The sequence below is a fragment of the Setaria viridis genome, chromosome 9 (assembly GCF_005286985.2).
Source record: "Setaria viridis chromosome 9, Setaria_viridis_v4.0, whole genome shotgun sequence".
Lineage (NCBI taxonomy): Eukaryota > Viridiplantae > Streptophyta > Magnoliopsida > Poales > Poaceae > Setaria > Setaria viridis.
In genome coordinates, this window is record NC_048271.2 from 22,254,076 (window position 1) to 22,275,738 (window position 21,663).

General features: G+C 45.0%; 2 protein-coding genes across 2 annotated transcripts; both read left to right on the plus strand.

Annotated features, from left to right (window-relative positions):
• Positions 1-7,046: 7,046 nt before the first annotated feature.
• On the plus strand, positions 7,047-9,009 carry LOC117839890 (tryptamine hydroxycinnamoyltransferase 2). The gene is made up of 2 exons (XM_034720321.2): positions 7,047-7,538; positions 7,857-9,009. Exons 1-2 carry the CDS (start codon positions 7,164-7,166, stop codon positions 8,796-8,798), a joined length of 1,317 nt encoding a protein of 438 aa, XP_034576212.1. The 5' UTR covers positions 7,047-7,163; the 3' UTR covers positions 8,799-9,009.
• Positions 9,010-18,013: 9,004 nt separating this feature from the next.
• LOC140221141 (secreted RxLR effector protein 161-like) lies at positions 18,014-21,410 on the plus strand. Its single transcript, XM_072290466.1, has 2 exons — positions 18,014-18,506; positions 21,175-21,410. Exons 1-2 carry the CDS (start codon positions 18,014-18,016, stop codon positions 21,408-21,410), a joined length of 729 nt encoding a protein of 242 aa, XP_072146567.1.
• The last annotated feature ends 253 nt before the right edge of the window (positions 21,411-21,663 follow it).

Sequence of the window (21,663 nt, forward strand, 5' to 3'; positions counted from 1 at the left end):
CTAGCCTGCATGCTTGGCATCCTGGAGCATCGTCACCGAAGTTTGATCTGAAAGAAAAGATGCATACATTATGTAGCATTTTTGCGGAATATTGAAACTGTTGAAATTTATTCAGCGATCAATGTAAACATTGTGTGTCATGCTCTTGTTCCAGTCATACTCTTCCCGAGTAGTTAGCCTGTTATGTTTAGGCTCTCAATCCTCGTTTAGCCATAGCCGCTGCGTGTGTGAGAGCTATGTCTCGTGTACGCGTATGGGCATTGCTATTTGCACGTGTATGTGTGCTAGCATTTGGCGTCATAGGTGCACCCGAGGCTTTCACGAGTTAAGGCATGTTCTGCTCGAGAAGAGTAGTGATCTTAAGAGAAGACAAAAAGGAATAGTCATTGTTGCAACAAAAAGAGAGCGCGGTAGCGCGAAAGAGCTTGCTGCCCTCCGGCGAGTAGAGCCCATGTTGCGCGGAAGCGGAAAATAAGCCGGAAAATAATTTAGAAAAGTGACTTAGCTTGATTCGTGGACGATTGTTGACGAAGCCGTGACGATCGTTGATGAAGCCATGACGGTTGTTGATGAAGTCGACTAGTCGGAGGCGATTCTGACTAGTTGTCGACGATGCGAAATTTGCCCCGACTAATTTTTTAGTCGAGACGAGGAGTTGGAGTAGTCTACCCTCGACTAGCCTTGTAGTCAAGATGAGTAGTAGAAGTAGTCGTCGGCGAGCGCTACGATGTGGTCGGAGAAGTCGTCGGCGAGCCACTCGTAGTCGTCGGCGAGTGGCCGAGTGCCTTCGCGAATTTGAAGTAGTCGCAGGCAAGCATCACGACGAAGTAGCTGTGTCGCCAAGCAAAGTAGCCGAGGAGAGTAGTCGAAGTAGTCGTCCTTGACTAGTAACTAGTCGAGATGAGTAGTCGTCGGCGGGGTAGTGTGTGGCCGGACGTCGGAGTAGCCGGGCTCACGTACATCTTATATGTGCATCAAGCGAAGATCTTGAAGTGCATTGGTAGCCTTTTTGTTGTGTGCATAGCATAGTACTCCGAGATTTTTGATTTGCGGAGTGCAAACCACAACAGCAGTTTTCCGTCTCGATGCACGTGCGAAGCTTGTAGCTTTGCTTCTGTACTTGATGAGCATGCAACCTTCTGGTGTGTTTTTTTGTGTGTGTATGGCTGAGCCCGCTTATTAATTCCGAGTAGTGCAGCTTGACGCTCTGTTCCTCTTGAAATTTATGTTTTGTTAACTTGCTCTTAGCTTTGTGCAGCCCAAAAGCTTCTGCCCTCCTCATAGCGCCTTGGGGAAGTAGGAATATACGACACGGGAATCAGTCCGATTGGTCAGTTATGGCTGCAGCAGATCAACTTTGCTTCGGACTGTGCAGCCCAAGTGCCTTGCTTTGACTCGGACCAGCAAAATCAAATAATGGCAGAACTCTGATTCGACGTTGGAGAAGACACGTATCGCCGAATAAGAGCTGATTGCGGACTGCATCTACCACACGTCGAGACGGAATTCTTCTCCTTCGTCGACACGATCGTATTTGAGCTGGTAATCTTCAATTATTGAGGACCCAGCGCGGGAGCGTGTTGAGCCGCTGATAGTCAACGCAGAACATCACACTCCGTCGAATAGATTGATTTCGAAGATAAGGTCCTCCAAGCTTGTCCGATGATCTCGACGATCTGCCCCACGGTGGGCGCCAGATGTCGGTGTTTTATACCAACAGCCTACCAAGGGGTACCCGAGGTAGTCGATTAGTCGGTTGGGGGATCGCCAGACCTGGAACCCGAAGGTAAAAGCGAGGGCACGAGACACGGATTTATACAGGTTCGGGCCGCCAGAGTAGCGTAATACCCTACATCCTATTTTGGGATGTTGTATATTGCGCCCTACGCTTGGGTGTTGAGTTTAGGTGAGCTGCCGATCTAGGTACCCTCGCCCTCCTTTATATACTCCAGGGGGCGGGAGTCCTAGTCGGATTACAAGGAGGAATCCTAGTAGGAGTACACGGTATGAGTCCTAGTCGGATTACAGAGGAATCCTAGGAGTCCAACTTCTTCCTTCCTTGCGGGTACTGGGGATCTATCCCCGACACTGCCAACCTCCGCCACTTGCGCCAGTCCGCTCGGCCAGCCGCTCGCCTGTTGTGTCCACCCCCATGCCGCCACCGCCGAGCCCCCGTGCTGCCCACCTCCACCCTCCGCCGCCACCGCACCCTACCCTCGTGCCACCACCACCGTGCCCCCGTGCCGCCCGCCTCCACCCTTCGCCACTGCCGCGCCCCCGTGCCCGTGCCCGCCAGTGCCTGGAAGAAAGAAAGGGAGAGGAGTACTTAGTGCTGGGAGGAACAGAAAGATGGAGAGGAGGAGAGGAAAAGAATTGGAGGAGGAGATAAGAATGGATGAGGATGAGGAGAGGGGAGCAGGCACCAGTGATAGCCTCGAGCCACGCATTTCCTTTTATCCCGATTGGAAATTCCAACCGGGACAAAAAAACAACTCTTTTATCCCGGTGGTAGTTTAGTCCCAGTTGGATGTTCCAACCGGGACAAAAGCTTCACCCTTTTATCCCGGTTGGAATTACCAACCGGGAGTAAATCTTTTGTCCTGGTTGGTAACTCCAACTGGGATAGAAGGGTGAGGTTCTAACCGGGATAAAAGGGGGGCGCCGTCGCTGCAATTTTTCCGATCGTTACAATCGGGACTAAAGAGGGAGGGGCTTTAGTTCCGGTTGGTATTTACAACCGGGACTAAAGCTCCACCGCAATTCAGCCTACCATGGCACGCCCCCTTTAGTCACGGGCTAACTTTAAACCGGGACAAAAGGGGAGCATGGAAGGTGAATTCTCTACCCGTGTTTGGTGGGTGAGAGTTAGCTTGTATGCCCTGTAGCTTTGAACAAAATATAGCACATCTGAATTAACGATTCTACGTGAATATAATCAAATATGATAGTGCAAGAGATATGGTGTCCTATATATATACTCCCTCCATCTCAAAATACTATTCGTTTTAGCTTTTCTAGATACATAAATTTTGCTATGTAGCTAGACATAATATATATCTAGGTGCATATCAAAACCTATGCATTTGCAAAAGCTAAAATGAATAATAATTTAGGATGAAAGGAGTATCATGTATGCATACTTTTGCGCGTCCTACGTGGACACGGATCGAATACAACGGTCGGCGACATAAATTATCTTGTCCTAGACGTGGGACGATTGTGAACAAAACTAAGCAACAGGAACTCAAACCTTCTTGCTCTAGTCCAAATCCTCCTAACCAAATAGCGCGTGTTTAATTTCGTACTACGAGCCCGTGCATGATAGAGTCCTTTTAAACATTTAAATCTTCCCTATACGTACTTTGTCATACAATATTCCTTCTAGCCTTGCTTTGTAGTTTTTGTATGGATCATATCCTATATGTATTTAGCAGTGGCCAGGGCTCTGGACAACTCAGAGACCTTCTCTGAACATGCTGAGGAAGGTTAAATGGACCACTACGGGAAAGCTAAAAATTGCCGAGGAAGGTTAAATGGACCACTACGGGAAAGCTAAAAATTGCTGAATGTACTTTTTTTGCCGACTGTTTTTTTGCGAGCACTCGGCAAACAAGCTCTTTACCGAGTGCCAAGCCAAAAACACTCGGCAAAAAAAAAAACACTCGGCAAATCGGGGCTTTGCCGAGTGTCAAATAAAAAACACTCGGCAAAGCAACACTCGGCAAAGAGGGAAGTTTGCCGAGTGTCAAAAAAAACACTCGGCAAATAGGGGGGTTTGCCGAGTGTTTTTTTTGACACTCGGCAAAAAAATAGTTTTTTTCCTCTTTTCACCATGAAATTTTTTCTACTCCCCACATACAACATGTGGTACTCCATGTTAAAATTTGGTATTTTTGAATTTATTTGCTATATTTATTTAATTAATTGCATTTCAAGGGAATTTTTGGTATAAGTCAAATTTGAACTGCAAGTGATTCAAATTATGGAATAAAATGAGTATAAAAATGATATTCATGTTATTTGGCCCAATTTGAGACCTGACCCATGAAATGAAAAGAAATTTCGAACATCTTGTTCAGGAAACACGACTATAAACGTGTGGCAGTAGTATTTTTAAATTGTAAAAAAACAAGCAAAGTCTGAAAATCATGAGATTTGTCATGATGTGATGATATAATACGTGGAGGCTGTGGGAAAAAATTAAGAAGGTTTTGCATATTTTATCATGTACGATGATTACAAACCGAAGCATCTCAGAAGAAGAATAGTAACTTTGAGAAGGATTCGATAAAATTTAGAGTCGAAGTGACGGTCGAGTTCGGTTTGACTACAAAACTTTTTGTATAGTCAGTAGAGAATATATATTGTTTTGTGTGAAAATTTGGTATTTTTTCGAAACTGTTAGATATTTTTTTTATTTTTTTTAAAAAAAACTTTGCCGAGTGTCCTAGGTGGACACTCGGCAAATCCCGCAAAAAATATCTACCGCTCGTCTCGGCCCCCTACCCCAGCACCCACCCACCCGACGCGCCCCTGCCTCCTTAACTTCTTCCGCGCACGCGCCCCCGCCCGAGTGCCCGACGGCCCCCCTCCCCCACCTTCTCCTCTCTGGCCGCCGGCTAGCCGCCGCCCCTTCCCTCCCTCCCTCCCTCTCCCTCTCCCTCTCCTACCGGCGCCCCTCCCCCTCCTCTCCCCTCCTCCCTCCCTCGCGTGGCCGCCCCGCCCCTCTCCCCAGATCCGGCCGGATCCGGCGGGGAATCCGCCCCTCCTCCCCGGATCCGGCGGGGACTCGCGTCGGGGGCCCCGGATCCGGCGGGCGTGGATGGTGGCGGCGGACTTGGATGGTAGTGGCGGCGGGCGTGGATGGTGGCGGTGGGCGTGGATGGTGGTGGCGGCGGGCGTGGATGGTGGCGGCGGCGGGCGTGGATGGTGGAGGCGGGTGTGGATGGTGGCGGCGGCGGGCGTGGATGGTGGCTGGTGGCGGCGGCGGCGGCGTGTTGGTGGTACGGCCGACGGGTGTCGGCGTGCGGCGGGCGTGGATGGTGGCTGGCGGCGGTGGCGGCGTGCTGGTGGTACGGTCGACGGGTGTCGGCGTGCTTTTTTTTATTTTTTTTCCAAAAAATGGTTTGCTGAGTGTTTTCGGGGCACTCGGCGAAAGCTGTGTCGAGTGCCTGACCGAAAACACTCGGTGAATATTACTTTGCTGACTAAAAGTTTCCCGAGTGCCAGATGTCGAGTGTAACACTCGGCGAAGTTGTTGCCGAGAGTATTTCGGGTTTCGCCGAGTGCCCCTGGCACTCGGCATAAAACCTGTGTCCGGTAGTGGACAGAGCAATTGGTCGGCCTGAAGATACAAATAAGAACGTGTTTGCAACATCAGTTATGTCAAACAGCTTACGTTGTGATGTCTTTTAGTTCCAGTTAGTGTTACCAACCGGAACTAAACGCCCCACTAGATTCCTCTTGATACTTCTAGCTTTACTAGCCGTTACAATCGGGACTAAAGGGAGCTCTTTAATCCTGGCTGATATTACCAATCGGGACTAAAGAGCTCGTCGGAGGTGGCCGTCGGTGGTGGGAATTTGACCTGGGACTAAAACTCTTTTAGTACTAGGTCTAAAAACGACCGAGATATATATCAAGGATCGAAAGTCGTTTCTCCGCCGGTGAGTCCAGTGCATCCGATCCAGTGCATTGCATGCATGCAGGGACATTCCCCCGCCAAGTGTATTAAGACTTCCAACAACATGGAATAAGATATAAGAATATGATGTCCTATAGCTAAGTGGACACGGAGAACACAACTGTGACATAAACTATCTTGTTCTAAACGTGTGTGAACAAAACTAAGTCACATGACCTCTGATGACCTTTTTGCTAGATCTAGACCAAAACCTCCTACCAAATAGCGTGTTTGATTTCGTACTACGAGTCCATACATGATAGAGTCCTTTTTAACCATTATATTATTTAAATCTTAATTACCTACACTTCGTCATATATTAATCCTTTTAGCCCTGCTCATAGTTATTATTGTATGGATCATATTGCAGTGGTCAGGGTGTTAGTTGTGGACAATTCAGAGGTCTTTTCGAGCACGACGACACGGGCAGATAAGCAAATAACGGTTGGCCTGAAGACAATAACTCGTTGTAACATAAATTATCCCAAAAGGCTTACGTACAATCGTATAAGATAATTAGTCTTCGATGGATCCAAATTAAAGGAAACGCCAGAGAGGAGAGGGAATATCCCATATGAGTCTTTTTTTGGCAATGAACACTACGAAGAAAAGTGTACTTTACAATACTAATCAAAGTATCACAAAACGTTTCTCTTTTGTTAGAGCACTCGGGGGATCTTCTGTTCTTGTTCCTGTAGTCGTAGCACATTTGTTTTCAGTTTCTGCAGAAGCTACTTGTACATTTATCCACAAATTTGCGATGCTCATGTACTGGAGCATTTAGACAATGCAAAAAATTCGCAGCAATAATGTTGATAAAGGTGGAAGCATCAAAGACGTACACTCGTATCAATAAAATGTTGCCAATGACATAAAATCTTGCCAATGATGGTACATTATTTAGCGCTCATTTTTCGTTTCTGCTTCTAACAGCACGCGTATACTATGTTACCATGCACAAATAGAGAATAAGCTACGCACGCAGCATGCTGCAATGCAAGCGTAGCGTACAGACAGTCCCGTGCATTTGCATGCAGTGGGACATTCTCCCAAGTTGATTAGTACTTTCCAATGCAACATGGAACACGGAGAATTTCATTCCCTGGGCTTGGACTTCTTTGGCTCCTTCTTGCGACGCGGTGGAAAGTTCACGCTGAGTGCGCGTGCACTCTTCAAGAGAGACGAGTGCACGTTTGCTCCCAGCGTCAACCTTAGCAACCGCATTTTGACCGCCCTTCTCGCGCTTGGTGTGGCCGCGTCACTTTCCCGCCAGCCCCCGCCCCGCTTTGATGAGCCCAGCACCACCAAGCCCCGCCCCGGCCCCTATATATACACACGCAGACACATGTGCTAACCCACACAGCACGCTAATAAGCATCAACATACTACAGAACACACACTAATCAACCAGCAAATCAGTAGCTCCTTCTTGCTAAGTTAGCTCTTCACTAGCTAGGCCGCGGGGCTTGCGACCACGACGATGATGGCAGTGACGGTGGAGATCACGCGCCGCGCGGTGCTGAGGCCCCCGCCAGCGACCTGCAGAGGGGGCGGCAGCAAGTCCCCGCTCACGGCCTTCGACCGCGCCTCCACCGACGGATACATCCCGGCCGTCTTCGCCTGGAACGCGCCGGCGCCAGACAACGCCGCGCTCGTGGACGGCCTCCTCGCCGCCGTCGCCAGGTACCCGCACCTAGCCGGCCGCTTCGGCGTCGACGACAGCGGCAGGAAGTGCTTCCACCTCAACGACGCCGGGGTGCTCGTCGTCGAGGCCCAGGCCGACGCCGACCTCGCCGACGCGCTGGCGCACGACGTGGCCGCGCACATCAACGACCTCTACCCCAAGGCTGACATGGTAATAATAATTTGGATATAGTCTGTATGTGAACGGGTTACGTACGTGTTTCTTTTGAACAACGTGTCTGACTATGCGTACAAAGGTTCTTGTCTGACTATGCGTACAAAGGTTCTTGTCTGACTATGCCGTACGGTTCCCCCCGAACTTGTTCATTCACAATAACAAGAACCGTACAAGGGTCCGTCATTCCCATCCGTGCATGCGTGTCGCGCATCTCTCGAAGGATCTGCTAGCCTTAGTTCGCATGCAGTAAAGTTTTGGGAGTTTGAATTCTTTGCACATGATTTTGACGTTCATCATGAACTTTTTGTGCAGGAGCGTGCCGACGAGCCTCTCTTCCAGGCGCAGCTCACCCGGTACCGCTGCGGCGGCCTGGTGATCGGCACGGCATGCCAGCACCTCGTCGCCGACGGGCAGGCCATGAGCTTCTTCTACACCGCGTGGGCCACCGCCGTGCGCACCGCCTCGGCGACCCTCCCGTCGCCCTTCACCGACCACACGGCCATCGCCGTCCCCCGCGACCCGCCGGCGCCCAAGTTCGACCACCGGAACATCGAGTTCCGGGGCGAGCACAGCCCGAGCCACTCCTACGGCGTGCTCCCCGGGGACAGGATCAAGAACCTCGTCGTGCACTTCCCGGAGGAGTTCATCGCGGGGCTCAAGGCCCGCGTCGCCAGCGTCGGCGGCCGGTGCAGCACGTTCCAGTGCCTCCTGGCGCACGCGTGGAAGAAGGTCACGGCGGCGCGGGACCTGCCGCCGGAGGAGCCCACGCAGATACGTGTCGCCGTCAACTGCAGGGGCCGGGCCCAGCCGCCGGTGCCCATGGAGTACTTCGGCAACATGGTTCTTTGGGCGTTCCCGAGGATGCAGGCCCGGGAGGTGCTGTCGTCGAGCTATGCCGCCGTGGCCGGCGCCATCCGCGACGCCGTGGCGCGCGTCGACGCCGAGTACATCCAGTCCTTCGTCGACTTCGGGGAGGTGGCGGAGCGCGCCGGGGAGGAGCTGGCGTCAACAGCGGCGAGGCCTGGGACGGCCTTCTGCCCGGACCTGGAGGTGGACAGCTGGCTGGGGTTCAGGTTCCACGACCTCGACTTCGGGCACGGGCCGCCGTGCGCGTTCCTGCCGCCGGACCTGCCCATCGAGGGGCTCATGATCTTCGTGCCCTCGTGCTCGGCCAAGGGCGGCGTCGACCTCTTCGTGGCGCTCAACGACGAGCACGTTGATGCCTTCAAGCAGATCTGCTACTCCATGGACTGATCATCTCTATTATTACACTATACTTGAGTGCGACGATTATGCATGGTATATGTGCAATAACCAAAATGTTTTTGCAATAATACTGCAAGGATGTCTGTGTGACTAAATCCGCAACTATATGTACATGTACACGTTTGACGTCAGTCTCTATGGACACATAGTGCATGTCAAAGGATAAATGGAAGTTGCTTGATGTGCTTTTATTTGTATACACCCTTTGGTCGAAATCGTTCTCGTGTGCATTTCATCAGATACATATTTCTATTCTGGGAGAGATTATCTCGATCTCATATGTTTTTTGTGTGACCTCTTATCAACTTTTGAAACTTTGACCCCCCCTTATGCGCATACAAGCATATTTAGTGATTTACATTTATTTTATTCACATATAATTTAATGAAATTGCTAATAAGGTACTACTAATACCTCAAACTTTTTTAATATGTAGTTTTGGGCATAGTTTAATTTACAATGCATGCTTATGGCCATTGCTTTTTTAAGCCTATATTGTTGACTATTTTAAAAATAGTGGTTTGGACATCGTGTTTCTTATAAAATATCTATTAATACTATTTTTCACATGTGGACCCAAATAACTTTTTGTGCGTTAGTGTGGTTAATGTTTATAAAGTTCCTTTTATCAGAAAGGTTTCTAAAGTTTTGTGGCTATTTGGGTTGAGACATTAGAATAGTGGAATGAAGAGAGGCAAAGAAGAATATTTCTATTTAGTGACGGGACACATACACGCATGTTGATTTTTAATAACTGATGTACTCCATCTGCTTCAAGTTAGTAAGAATATTAGTATTTTGAAAAGTGAAATTTATAAATTTTGAAAAACAAATACCCAAACTATATGCAGATATATTCTTAGTGTATAGAAGTTGGGTTAATTTATTTTTAATATGATATCGGTGTTTGTAGCCATCAATGATATGTATATTGTAAAATAAACCGATAGTCAAAACGTACCACTAAAGACTTTTTTAAAAAATAATCCTAATATGTCGCCTAAAGATACGGATGGAACACATTCCTAGTGATTATCTATCTATCGTTAAACGTGCGTAGCTAGGAACCCTCTTTTTCTTGGGAAAAAATAATAACAAAGAGAAAAAGAGAAGGCATGCGCGGGGTGGATGTGACGCGATGCCACGAGGCTGTTTACCCGTGGTGCAGTTGGCTTGCGTGACCGAACGCTCCGCTCCAGATGGAGGTTGGTGGCGAGACTGTCTCCCTCGGTTGGCAGGCCGTTGGGAAGAAGATGCAACCCGGAGAGACTCTCGGCTCAGCCCAGAGAACGAACTACCAACGGGTCCATGGTCGGCACGTTGACATGTCTTGTGTGTGAATCACTGTGTCACAAAAGATTTGTACTGGGCTAAGGGGATTTCCAATATTGACGGACGATACTGGTACCCGCCAGCATAAAAGGATCCGAACCCACTCCATCAAAACTCGCCAGCACAAATGATCTCCACTTGTGCTAGCGGGTGCTTATGTCATCTGCTAGCACAAATGCTTTTCAATTTATATGGATAGAAAGGACCAGTTAAAAATTTTATTTTACATATCATCATGATATATTTTTAACATATATTAGACTACGTATATGTTGTTGTGTAGGCATTGCAAAAAATTTATATGTGATTTACTATTTTCTAAGGTTTAAATGATTATAAGGATGTTTATTGCAATTAACAAGTACTTGAACTAAAATTTTCACAAATAAGATCAAAAAAATTCAGCAACATAGACGTTAAAGACACATGTTTCATTTGAACTCAAACCATAAAAGTCCATGAAAGATTCACAAATTTTTTAGGTACATTTCTTACTTCTATTAAAACTTTTAGTGAAAATAAATTCTAATAATATCTAAACATGGTCAAAAACTATATAAATTGGTATGGAATCATTTTATGAGTTCACAATCTTGGCATAAAAGTTTTAATATATTATTAGACAATGGAATATATATTGTTCACAAATCTATACTTCATCCACAACATTTCAAAATAACTCAAGTGAGGCTTTAAGCTTGTGAACTAACTAATTCATAAAAATTATAATTTCTATCCAACTGTAATTTTTAGATGCACTATATGACATGTATGTTCATATGTACAAGTTTCAGACATGTTTGAATTCATTTACGAATTTAAATTTTTTTATTTTTTTAAATTATCTGTGATGTTGGGCTATAATGCCGCCCGCCAGCACAGATGCTTTCTAAATTTATGGGGGTCATCACATCAGTGATCCACACCTCTGAATTGATGATCTCCCATTGGCTGAGTGAGGTTGGCCCGGTTCTGTAGCTTGTCTCTCTCTCCCACCTACATGCTTAGGCCTTATCTCTCTCAAACTCATCTCTCTCAATCCCTCCCACGCTCATCTCTCACTCTTCCTGGCCCTGGCCGACGCACAGGTAGCCGGCACCAGACGCGGGGTGAGGGCGGCGGCGGCCCTAGCGCGGCGGGTGGCGAAGCCGGCACCAGGCGAGCGTCGACCCTGCCCCCTACGGAGGCACCACCCCCGCACGCCATGGCCACGTCGCCGTGCCTGGTAGGGCCTCGCCACCCTTGCCCCCTATGGCGCGGCAAGCCTCCACGGTCGGGTCGCCTGCCAGTTGCAAAATCACCGCCCCCATCTTCCTTTCTTTTCCCTTTTCCACCAAAAGAATCCCGTTGATGGAATCCTTGATTTGGTTTGTTCTTTGTGTGATTCCGAGCCCCTTGAATTATCTTGTTGCCTATGAGATGGATTGTGTACCTGTGCTGATATTGGATTGCTACTCGTGTTGTTGCTTTGTTGGCAGGTTGGGACAGGTGGTGGCTCCGTGGCGCTAGCGCTATCAATGCAGGTGGATTTGAGCCCTATCGATGGCTGCTCACTGAGCATGTGGCCAAGCCACCGCCGTGCAAGACCGCACGCATAGGTCCACGCTGCCCGCCTCAACCCCACGCAGGTTCATGCTGCCGCGGTCCGTGGGGCCACACTGTCGTTTTGGCACAATTTTCAACAAGATCAAACAGGTACGGTTGGCCCCAGGCGCGGGGGTGAAGAGTATCTTGGCCCCCTTAAGTGGGTTTTGGTGATTTAATGATGCAAGCTTAAGTGTCTAACAAAATTTCAAGTGCATAAGCAGGTTTGAAAAGGATTATTGGTCAAGAAGCGCTTGAGATGGACCCCTCAAAAGGAAATGAAAATATAAACGGTATCATGAAGTCTAAATTTATTTTCTATTTGAATTTGAGTATAGGAATGCCGCACTATTAAGAGGGATGCGTGAACTCTGATCTTTGCGTTGAAAAAGGTGCACAAGATGACCTAACAAACCTATGAGAGACACCCTTTGCACTTGCACATCACATAGGGATACTTAATGGTGCTATCTTAAGAGTTCCGAAAGTTTCTTTAACCCCCAACAGCTAGTTTCGGGGTGAATAGGTATAAATACCCCATCAATCCCTCCCATTCAATCTCTCTTGCCTTGTCATTGACCTGAATGACTCAAAAGCATTCATAGCCCTCTTTACTCCCCTCTTGACCTTTAGGTGAAGATTTGGTGGGGGATTTAAGGAGGGATTCTTGAGAGAGCAAGGGAGTGTGCTAGTGAGCTGAAACTCCACCTCTTAAACACCTTTATTCTTCGTCAAGCCGGTGTTCTGCGTTTGTTACTCTTGGAGCTTCAAGCTCCTAGCCGGCTAGGCGTTGCCCGGTTGAGCATCCAAGCTTTGTGGTTGCGTCGGGAAGTTTTATTACCCCAACAATTGAGTAAGTGACTTTAACTCGATCTTTGTGATTGCTAGAGGGAGGAAAGTGTCTTAAGAGTGAAAAGCCTACCCTTCGTGGGTCCTCAACGGAGACGTAGGCTTCAAGGTGTGAAGCTGAATTCCGGGAAACAAATCCTTGTGTCTCTTGTGCTTGTTGTTCTTAACTCATTCATATTCAAGCATAGAACATTTTCCTAGGGTTTAAGCTTGATCTACTTTTCTAGCAAGTTTGGAGCTGTGCTATCTTATGTCAAAGCCTTAGTATAACCTGTTGAACAACCTATATTTGTCGATTTACTTTTCAGCAAGTTTATCTTGCGGTTGTAGTTCATTTGTGTCAAAGTCCGGAAAAATCCAAAGATTTCCGGAACAATCTCCAAAAATTTCCGAAAGTTGCTGATAAGCTTGTTTGAAAGTGTAAAAATTTTCAAGTTCGACTATTCACCCCTCTCTAGTCGACATCCTAGATCCTTTCAATTGGTATCAGAGTCTTGGTCTCCGGATTAAAGCTTGACTGCTTGGAGTATCAAGATGTCAACGCCGGGGAATCAAGTTGTGTCTCTAGGATGTGATGTCTCCAACCCAATCGCCACTCAACAACCGGTGGTACCACAAGGAGCACAAGCAAGTGCTCAAGGAGGAGGTGTTGGTGGAGCAAGTACAAGTGAAAGGATGCATTAAGAAAGTGATGAATCCTCCGATGACGACTCCGATTATGATGATGCAAGATCAACTCACTCCGGACATCGTGGTCCATGAAGGGAGTATCATCAAATCCCATTCAATTATAATCATTTAAATTAACACCTCATCCGGGTCGATCAACTTAGGAAAGCCGCCTCATTTCGATGGGATAAGCTATTCCAAGTGGGAATACTTGATGAGGGACTATTTGATAGCGGTCAACCTCGCACTTTGGGATGTTTTTGATGTAGGTATCACATTCCCATCCAAAAATATCACCCTCACACAAGATTAATCTCTTGACATTCAATGCAACTATCAAGCCTTGCATCTTATCAAGAGTTCCTTATGTACCAAAGAGTTTGATAAGGTTTCATCATCAAGGAAAATGAAACACCTCAACAGATGTATAATAGGTTGAACAAGATTGTCAAAGATAAGATCTCTTGGGAGTGACAAATGGGGAAGAAGAGAAGTGATTGATAAGATCCTCTCGGCCTACATGGCTAGAGATGTTCAACTCCCAATCTTGATTAGGGAGAAGAAAGGATTCAAGAAGTTCACACCGGCGGATGTGATTGGACGGATTGAAGAACACCTCATCACCATCAAAGAATCAAAGCTACCCCAAGAAATGTCCAAGATCCATGAGCAAATTAAGAAGAACAATGGGGTAGCTCTCAAGGCAAGCCACAAGAACAAAGAAAAAGAAACAAGCACATCATCAAAGACAACCATCAAGAAGGATGATCATGATAGTGATAGTAGGAGCATGGATGAGGAAGAAATGGCCTTATTCATGAGAAGAATAAGGAAGGTAATGAAAAGGGGTGGTTCCTTTGACAAGAACAAAGATAAAGATAAGAACAAGAGGAAGTCAAAGAGGCCATGCTTTGGATGTGGCAAGGAGGGCCACTTTATTGCTAATTGCCCCAAAGTAAAAGTAAAGAGAAATGACTCATCAAAGTATGATAAGAGCAAGCAGAAGAAGAAGGTTGGTGAAGCTCACTTAGGTCAAGAGTGGGATTCAAATGAAGAAAGCTCGGACTCCGATGAGAAGGTGGGTGTGACAACAATGGCATTTGAAGCACCAATCTCCAAGTCATCTTTATTTGATGATCTCACCGATGATGAAAATAGCTTCACTCACACTTGCTTCATGGCTAGAGGGCCTAAGGTAGATTCCAAAACTTCCTGTCATGATAATGATGATAATGATGTTGATAGCAATGATGAGAAAGTTTTAAAAGGTTTAGGCAAACATGCCTCTAAAAGAATAATGAAATTAATGATGAAAATAGAAGATAGGGATGAGACTCTTGAGGTGCAAGAAGAGTTATTTAGGCTTGAGCAAGAGAAAACCATTACCCTCAAAAAATCTCTTGAAAATGAAAAGAAGGATTTCAAGGTGCAAGAGGACTTACTCAAGACCAAAATTGACACAATTCTTAGCCTTGAGAAATCTCTTGCTAAAGAGAAAATGAAAGTGGATGAATTAACTAAGGAGCTTTCCTTAGCTAAGGACACTAGTGCTAGTCTTAAGAATGAAAATGTTATGCTTCAAGAGAACCTTACTAGTTTGAAAGTCAATCACACGATACTTGAAGCTCAACATGACATTCTCAAGAAAAGCACCTTATCTAACTCTAATGATGCTTCCATATCTTCTAGTGCCTCTACTAGCAATAGTTGTGCAAGATGCTACAATGTTGATATAAATGCTTGTGCTACTAATATTTCTGAGATGCATGCCATGAAGAAGGAAATTGCTAGGTTGTCAAACTCACTTCTCAATGAAGAAAAGAACACTTCCAAAATGGGTGAGTTTGAAAATCATATCTAGGGATTTAGGCCAAGCTACATGAAGAAGTTTGGCTTCAAGGATGGAAAGGGGCTAGGTAACTTTGAGCAAGGCTTACTTGACCCCATTCCATTTGTGAAGAACAATCACACCACAGACATGGGGGCAAAGAAAGTGGTACATGGCATGAAGCAACTTGGGGTAAAAGTTGTTGGTAAGCAAATTGAGTACAACAAGCCCATCAAGTTCCATAACTCTTATGAAAGACAAGTGAAGCCCCATGCCGTGCAAAATAAGCCCAAGATCTCTCAACCTAAACAAGTCAAGAAGCCCAAGCCACATGCATCACAACATAGTTTTTATGCCAATTATGTGTTGACTTGGGATCATAATGGTAAAGTGATCGCTAAGTATGTGGGTAACCGCACCAAGAACACTTTGATTAAAAGAAGTGTGTGGGTGCCCAAGGTTCTTGTGACTAACGCTCTAGGACCTAAATTTCTTTAGGTACCTAAAACAAAATGGGTTATAATTTGCCCAAGGTTCTTGCCCAAGGTTATGTGTTTTGTAGGCTTACTCCGCTGGTGAAACAAAATGGGTGATCAATAGTGGATGCAACAATCACATGACCAGTGAGAAAAAGATGTTCTCCACATGTGAAATGAAGAAAAATCCAAAGGAGAAAATAGTTCTTAGTGACAATAGTGAAGGAACCGTCATTGGTTTAGGTAATGTTGCCATTTCAACCAATCATTCAATTTCCAATGTTTATTTGGTTGAATCTTTGAACTACAATTTGTTATCTATGTCACAACTTTGTGAGATGGGTTATAATTGTTTGTTCACTATTGACGGTGTGATCGTCTTTAAAAGAAGCGATGACTCCATTGTTTTTAAGGGTGAACTCAAGGGAAAGCTTTATCTAGTGGATTTCACCTCTAATAAAGTCCAACTTGATACATGCTTAATGGCAAAGTCTAGCTTGAGTTGGCTTTGGCATCTTCGACTAACTTATGTTGGGATAAATAATCTCAACAAGCTTCTAAGGGGGGAACACATCCTAGGACTAACAAATGTTCATTTTGAGAAAAATAGAATTTGTAGTGCATGTCAAGCCGGCAAACAAGTTGTTGCTCCTCATCCTTCCAAAAGCATTCTCACCACCACAAGACCTTTGGAGTTATTGCATATGGATATCTTTGGTCCGGTGGTATATGTTAGCATTGGGGGGAGCAAATATGGATTGTCATTGTTGATGATTACTCTCGGTACACTTGGGTGTTATTTTTGCATGACAAGAGTGAAGTTCAAGGAATATTCAAGAAATTTGCAACTATAGCACAAAGTGAATTTGAAGTGAAGATCGAGAGATTAAGAAGTGAATTTGAAGTGAATTTACAACTCTTATTGAAGCCGCAAGGACAATGCTTGATGAGTACAAGATATCGGACCAATTTTGGGCAGAAGCGGTCAATATGGCTTGTCATGCTATCAACCAGCTTTATCTACACAAGATGTTGCACAAGACTACCTATGAACTCCTAACCGGTAAAAAGCTCAATGTGTCTTACTTTAGAGATTTTGGAAGTAAGTGCTTCATTCTCAACAAGAAGCCCAAAAGCTCTAAGTTTGCACCTAAAGTTGATGAAGGTTTTCTTCTTGGTTATGCCTCAAACGCTCATGGCTATCGTGTCTTCAACAAAACCACCGGTTGTGTTGAGGTTGCATGTGACATGACATTTTGATGAATCTAATGGCTCTCAAGTAGATCAAGTTGCTTCACATGTTGTAGATAATGAAAAACCTCCATCACGAGCTATTGAGAAGATGGTCATAGCAGAAGTCAAGCCTCAAGAGAAGGAAGATGTTTGTGTCACAATTCATGGGCCAACAAATCAAGTAGCCGCTGCGAGCTTCAGAAATTCTGAAGAAACTTCTGAAAACTCCAGAACTCTAGAAAATTCTGGAAACTACAGAAATCATGAAGAAAGTGCACAACATCAAGCCAATAATGAGGATTTGATACAACATCAAGCTTCCAATCCTCATCCAAGAGTACACCAGAGTATTCAACGGGATCATCCCGTGGATAACATCTTGAGAAGCATCCAAAGAGGGGTAACTACTCGTTCTCGTTTAGCAAATTTTTGTGAACATTACTCGTTTGTTTCCTCTTTGGAACCCCTTAAGGTAGATGAGGCGCTAGACGATCTGGATTGGGTGGTGGCCATGCAAGAGGAGTTGAACAACTTCACTCGGAATGAAGTCTGGTCCTTAGTGGAACGCCCCAAGCAAAATGTCATTGGAACTAAATGGGTGTTTCACAACAAGCAAGATGAAAATGGCGTGGTGACAAGAAACAAAGCAAGGTTGGTTGCTCAAGGGTTCACTCAAATTGAGGGATTATATTTTGGAGAAACATATGCACCGGTGGCAAGACTTGAAGTTATCCGCATACTCTTAGCATATGCTGCCCATCATGACTTCAAGTTATATCAAATGGATGTTAAGAGTGCATTTTTGAATGGACCAATCTTCGAAGTGGTCTATGTTGAGCAACCACCGGGCTTTGAAGATTCAAAGGTGCCCAACCACGTCTACAAGCTCCATAAGGCGCTCTATGGGCTTAAGCAAGCTCCAAGAACATGGTATGAATGTCTTAAGGATTTTCTCTTAAGGAAAGGCTTTGAAATATGCAAAGCTGATCCTACACTTTTCACTCGTAAAAAGGATAATAATTTATTTGTGTGCTAAATATATGTCGATGACATAATATTTGGTTCTACTAATCAAGTGTGGGTTGATGAGTTTAGTAGGATCATGACCAAGAGATTCGAGATGTCCATGATGGGAGAGTTGAAGTTCTTTCTAGGTTTTCAAATCAAGCAACTCAAGGATGGCATTCATTAGTCAAACCAAATACATTCAAGATATGCTTAAGAAGTTTGACATGGAAAATGCTAAGCCCATCAAGACCCCTATGCCAACAAATGGACATCTTGATCTAAATGAAGACGGTAAGAGTGTGGATCAAAAGGTATGTCGGTCCATGATTGGCTCTTTGCTTTATCTTTGTGCATCTAGACCCGATATTTTGCTTAGTGTGTGCATGTATGCAAGGTTTCAAGATAATCCTAAAGAATATCATCTTATGGCCGTTAAGAGAATCTTAAGATATCTAGTACACACTCCTAACCTTGACTTGTGGTATCCCAAAGGCTCCACTTTCAATCTACTTGGCTATTCCGATTCGGATTATACCAGTTGCAAAGTAGATAGAAAGAGTACATCCAAGACTTGTCAATTTCTTGGTAGGTCCTTGGTGTCTTGGAGTTCCAAGAAACAAAACTCCGTTGCCTTATCCACCACCGAGGCCGAGTATGTTGCAGTCGGTGCTTGTTGTGCTCAACTACTATGGATGAGGCTCACCTTGAGAGACTTTGGTTATGAGTTTAGCAAAATACCTCTCTTGTGTGACAATGAGAGTGCCATCAAACTAGCAAACAACCCTGTGAACCACTCTAGAACAAAATACATTGACATAAGACATCATTTCCTAAAAGATCATGAAGCCAAAGGAGATATCGCTCTTAGCCATGTGAGCACCGGAAAAAAAAAACTAGCTAATATCTTCACAAAGCCTCTTGATGAGCAAAGGTTTTGTACTTTGAGGAGTGAACTAAATATTTTGGATTCTCGTAACATATCCTGAAATCATGTGCATATTTGAGTGACATAGGATAGAATGGTTTCAAAATGAAATTCTTTGTTAAAATTGAAGTGTGGTTTTACTTTGAAAACATTTGGAGTTACCTTAGATCTATCACTTGGATCATTGCTCTCATTGTTTGCTTGTTGGCTGATCTCAAGTGATAGAACTATTCATGCTCATATAGATTTCACTGCCATAGTCATCCAAATCTATCCCATATCAAATTCCACTTAAATCTAATGGCAATTAGCCACGGGAGCGGACTTTTCCGGAAATTTTTTCGGAAAATTCTGAATGTGCGAAAAATTTCGAAACTTTTTTGAAAATTTCTGGAAGTTGCAGAACATTTCGAAACTTTTTCCGAAAATTTTTGAAACTTTGTGGGTATTTATATTTACCCCGAGGAAGTTACATGTTCATTTTTCTTTTTACCACCGGGACTCTCTCTCCTCCTGTTTCTCCATCCGCCCCCCAGGGTGATTTGGATATTCCACCATCAAAACTCCTCGAGATCATCAAGAAAGACTCATTGCGTAAAGGGGATTCACGTGGTGCTTTTGGATTTTCATTGAAGGCTTTTCTCTCCTCTTCCCTAAGGTACCCCAAGTTCTTTTCGCCCGATCTCATAATATGGTTAGTTCCTTAGGTTTTCTCATGGATAGATATCATCTCTAGCATGTATAGAACTAGGATATTCAATTCCATATCAATCCCATGATGGATTCATCGTATATGAGATATTAGGGTTTGGTCTGCGAGTTCCGGAAAATTCTAGAAAAGTTTTGAAAATTTCAAAATTTGCGGAAATTTTCGGAATTTTTTCCAGAAATCTCCGTAGATTCCGGAAAAATCCGAAACTCGCAGTCCAAATCTTATTTATCAAGTACTTGTTGAATTTTTCATAAATCTTTGCTTATGCTAGCTATCTTGTCTGTTTTATTCAGATGGGTAGGCTAAGGATTGCAAGTGCTAGTGCCACTCAACGGAGGACCAAAGCTAGGCATGATCTTAATCCTCCTAGAGTGATGAGTGAAGAAGAGGAGGAGGAGGAAGTCTATGAGGAGGAAGAATCTCCTCAAGAGGAGCAATTCATTGTTGCACCATGAAGGAAGGGCAAGGAATCGGTTGAGACATCCCATAGATCCTCTCGTGGTCGAAGAGCCCCCTCCAGGATGCCTTCCATGCCTCTTTGACACTCACCAGTCAAGAGGAGCAGGGGAATAGCTCATGATATATGTCCCAACACTCCCGAGTATCTCTTTGCCACATTTGCTCAAGATCAAAGGTCCGAACGTATTTGCCCCACTCTTCATCCTCAGTACATCCTTTTGGTTGCACCCCGAGGTTGGGGAAGGATTATCACAACTTGTTAGTGGCTCTCAAAGAGGAAAGGGGTAGCGATCCTTACATGTATACAAAGATGGAGGGTATCGATCCATGGTTTTGGAATGAGTTTCACTTGGATTTCTATAGCTCTGTGGTCCTCCGCAAGCCAAACAAAGCCCCTATCATTCCAATGAGATATGCTGATTGGGAATATTATGCCAAGGAGGATAATGACACTTTCCGGAAGATCATTACAAAATGTAAGGCACATGGTCTTTATGAGATTTTGGGCTTCAAATATGATTGGAATTTTAAGATTCTTGAAAAGTTTCATAGCTCATATTTTTTTGAGGCAAGGACTAATGCCATTCATTGGACCACCATGGGTGAGCATTATTTCATTGATTACATGACCTTTCCTTGCCTTTTGGGACTTGGAACCAAGGATGAAAAAAGAGATCCAATTCATGTTGAGCTCACAGTCAAAACCAAGGATATCTCTTTCATGTATTATAATCCTATGGTGGCTATTCATGGAAAGGCAAACAACTTGCAGACCTATTACTATGTGCTGAATTCGTTCTTCAGGAATACAATTGATCCAAAGGGAGGTGATGCCATGACACTTAGCTACTATGCGGGCAATCTTTTACTCCGCATGGCTCCCAGAGGTCGGCCTTTCAACATCTTTGACTTCATATGGAATGAGCTTCGTGGTGCCATGATAGATGCTAGGAAGCATCTTCCATATGCTCCATATTTGATGTATATGATTGAGAGGGTCACCAAGATCACCTTCCCAAAGGACTGTGCCCATGAGCCTCTTCTTGTTCGGCCTCGAGATGATAATAGGCCTCATCCTTCACTCACCTCTCGTCGTCAAGCTGGATCCTCCAGTCATGCCCCATGACTTGATGATGAGCCTCGTGCTTCGTCTCCTCCGAGGCACTCCCGGTGACCTAAGGGTTCCATGGTCAAGAGAGTGCTTCGGAGCATCTTTTCAATGTGCAAGCACATAGCTCATGAGGTTAATGAGAACAAAAAGGATATCATTGAGCTCATGGATATTGCAGGTCTTCCAGTTGATCCATACCATGAGTTGCCCGAGTTTGATGATCCTTTTGCTGAGTGGGATGCCATGGAGGCTGCCGAGGCTGCTTCTTCTCCTTCACCGTGTGCCCCGGTTGGTTCTTCTCGCCCTCGATGCTCCACACGTGCTCATTCACCTCCACATGAAGAAGAAGATGGTGACGAGGATGACAACGATGAGGAGGAGGAGGACAACGACGACTACCACAACGAGGAGTAGTGCTACCTTGCTGGGTTCATTTCCTTTTTGGCACTTGATGCCAAAGGGGGAGTGATTTGTGGGATGGATGGTCATTGTATCAAAACTCTATCTTTTGATCTTTATGGCTTATAAGACTATGTGAGCATGAACTTGTATTGGGTGTACTTTGTTTGATTATTACTTCTGTTATCTATCTAAGGATTGATGGCTGTTAGTGTGAAAATTTTCTGTGATGGTTTTTTTTTATTTTGATAGAAATGTGCGAAAAATT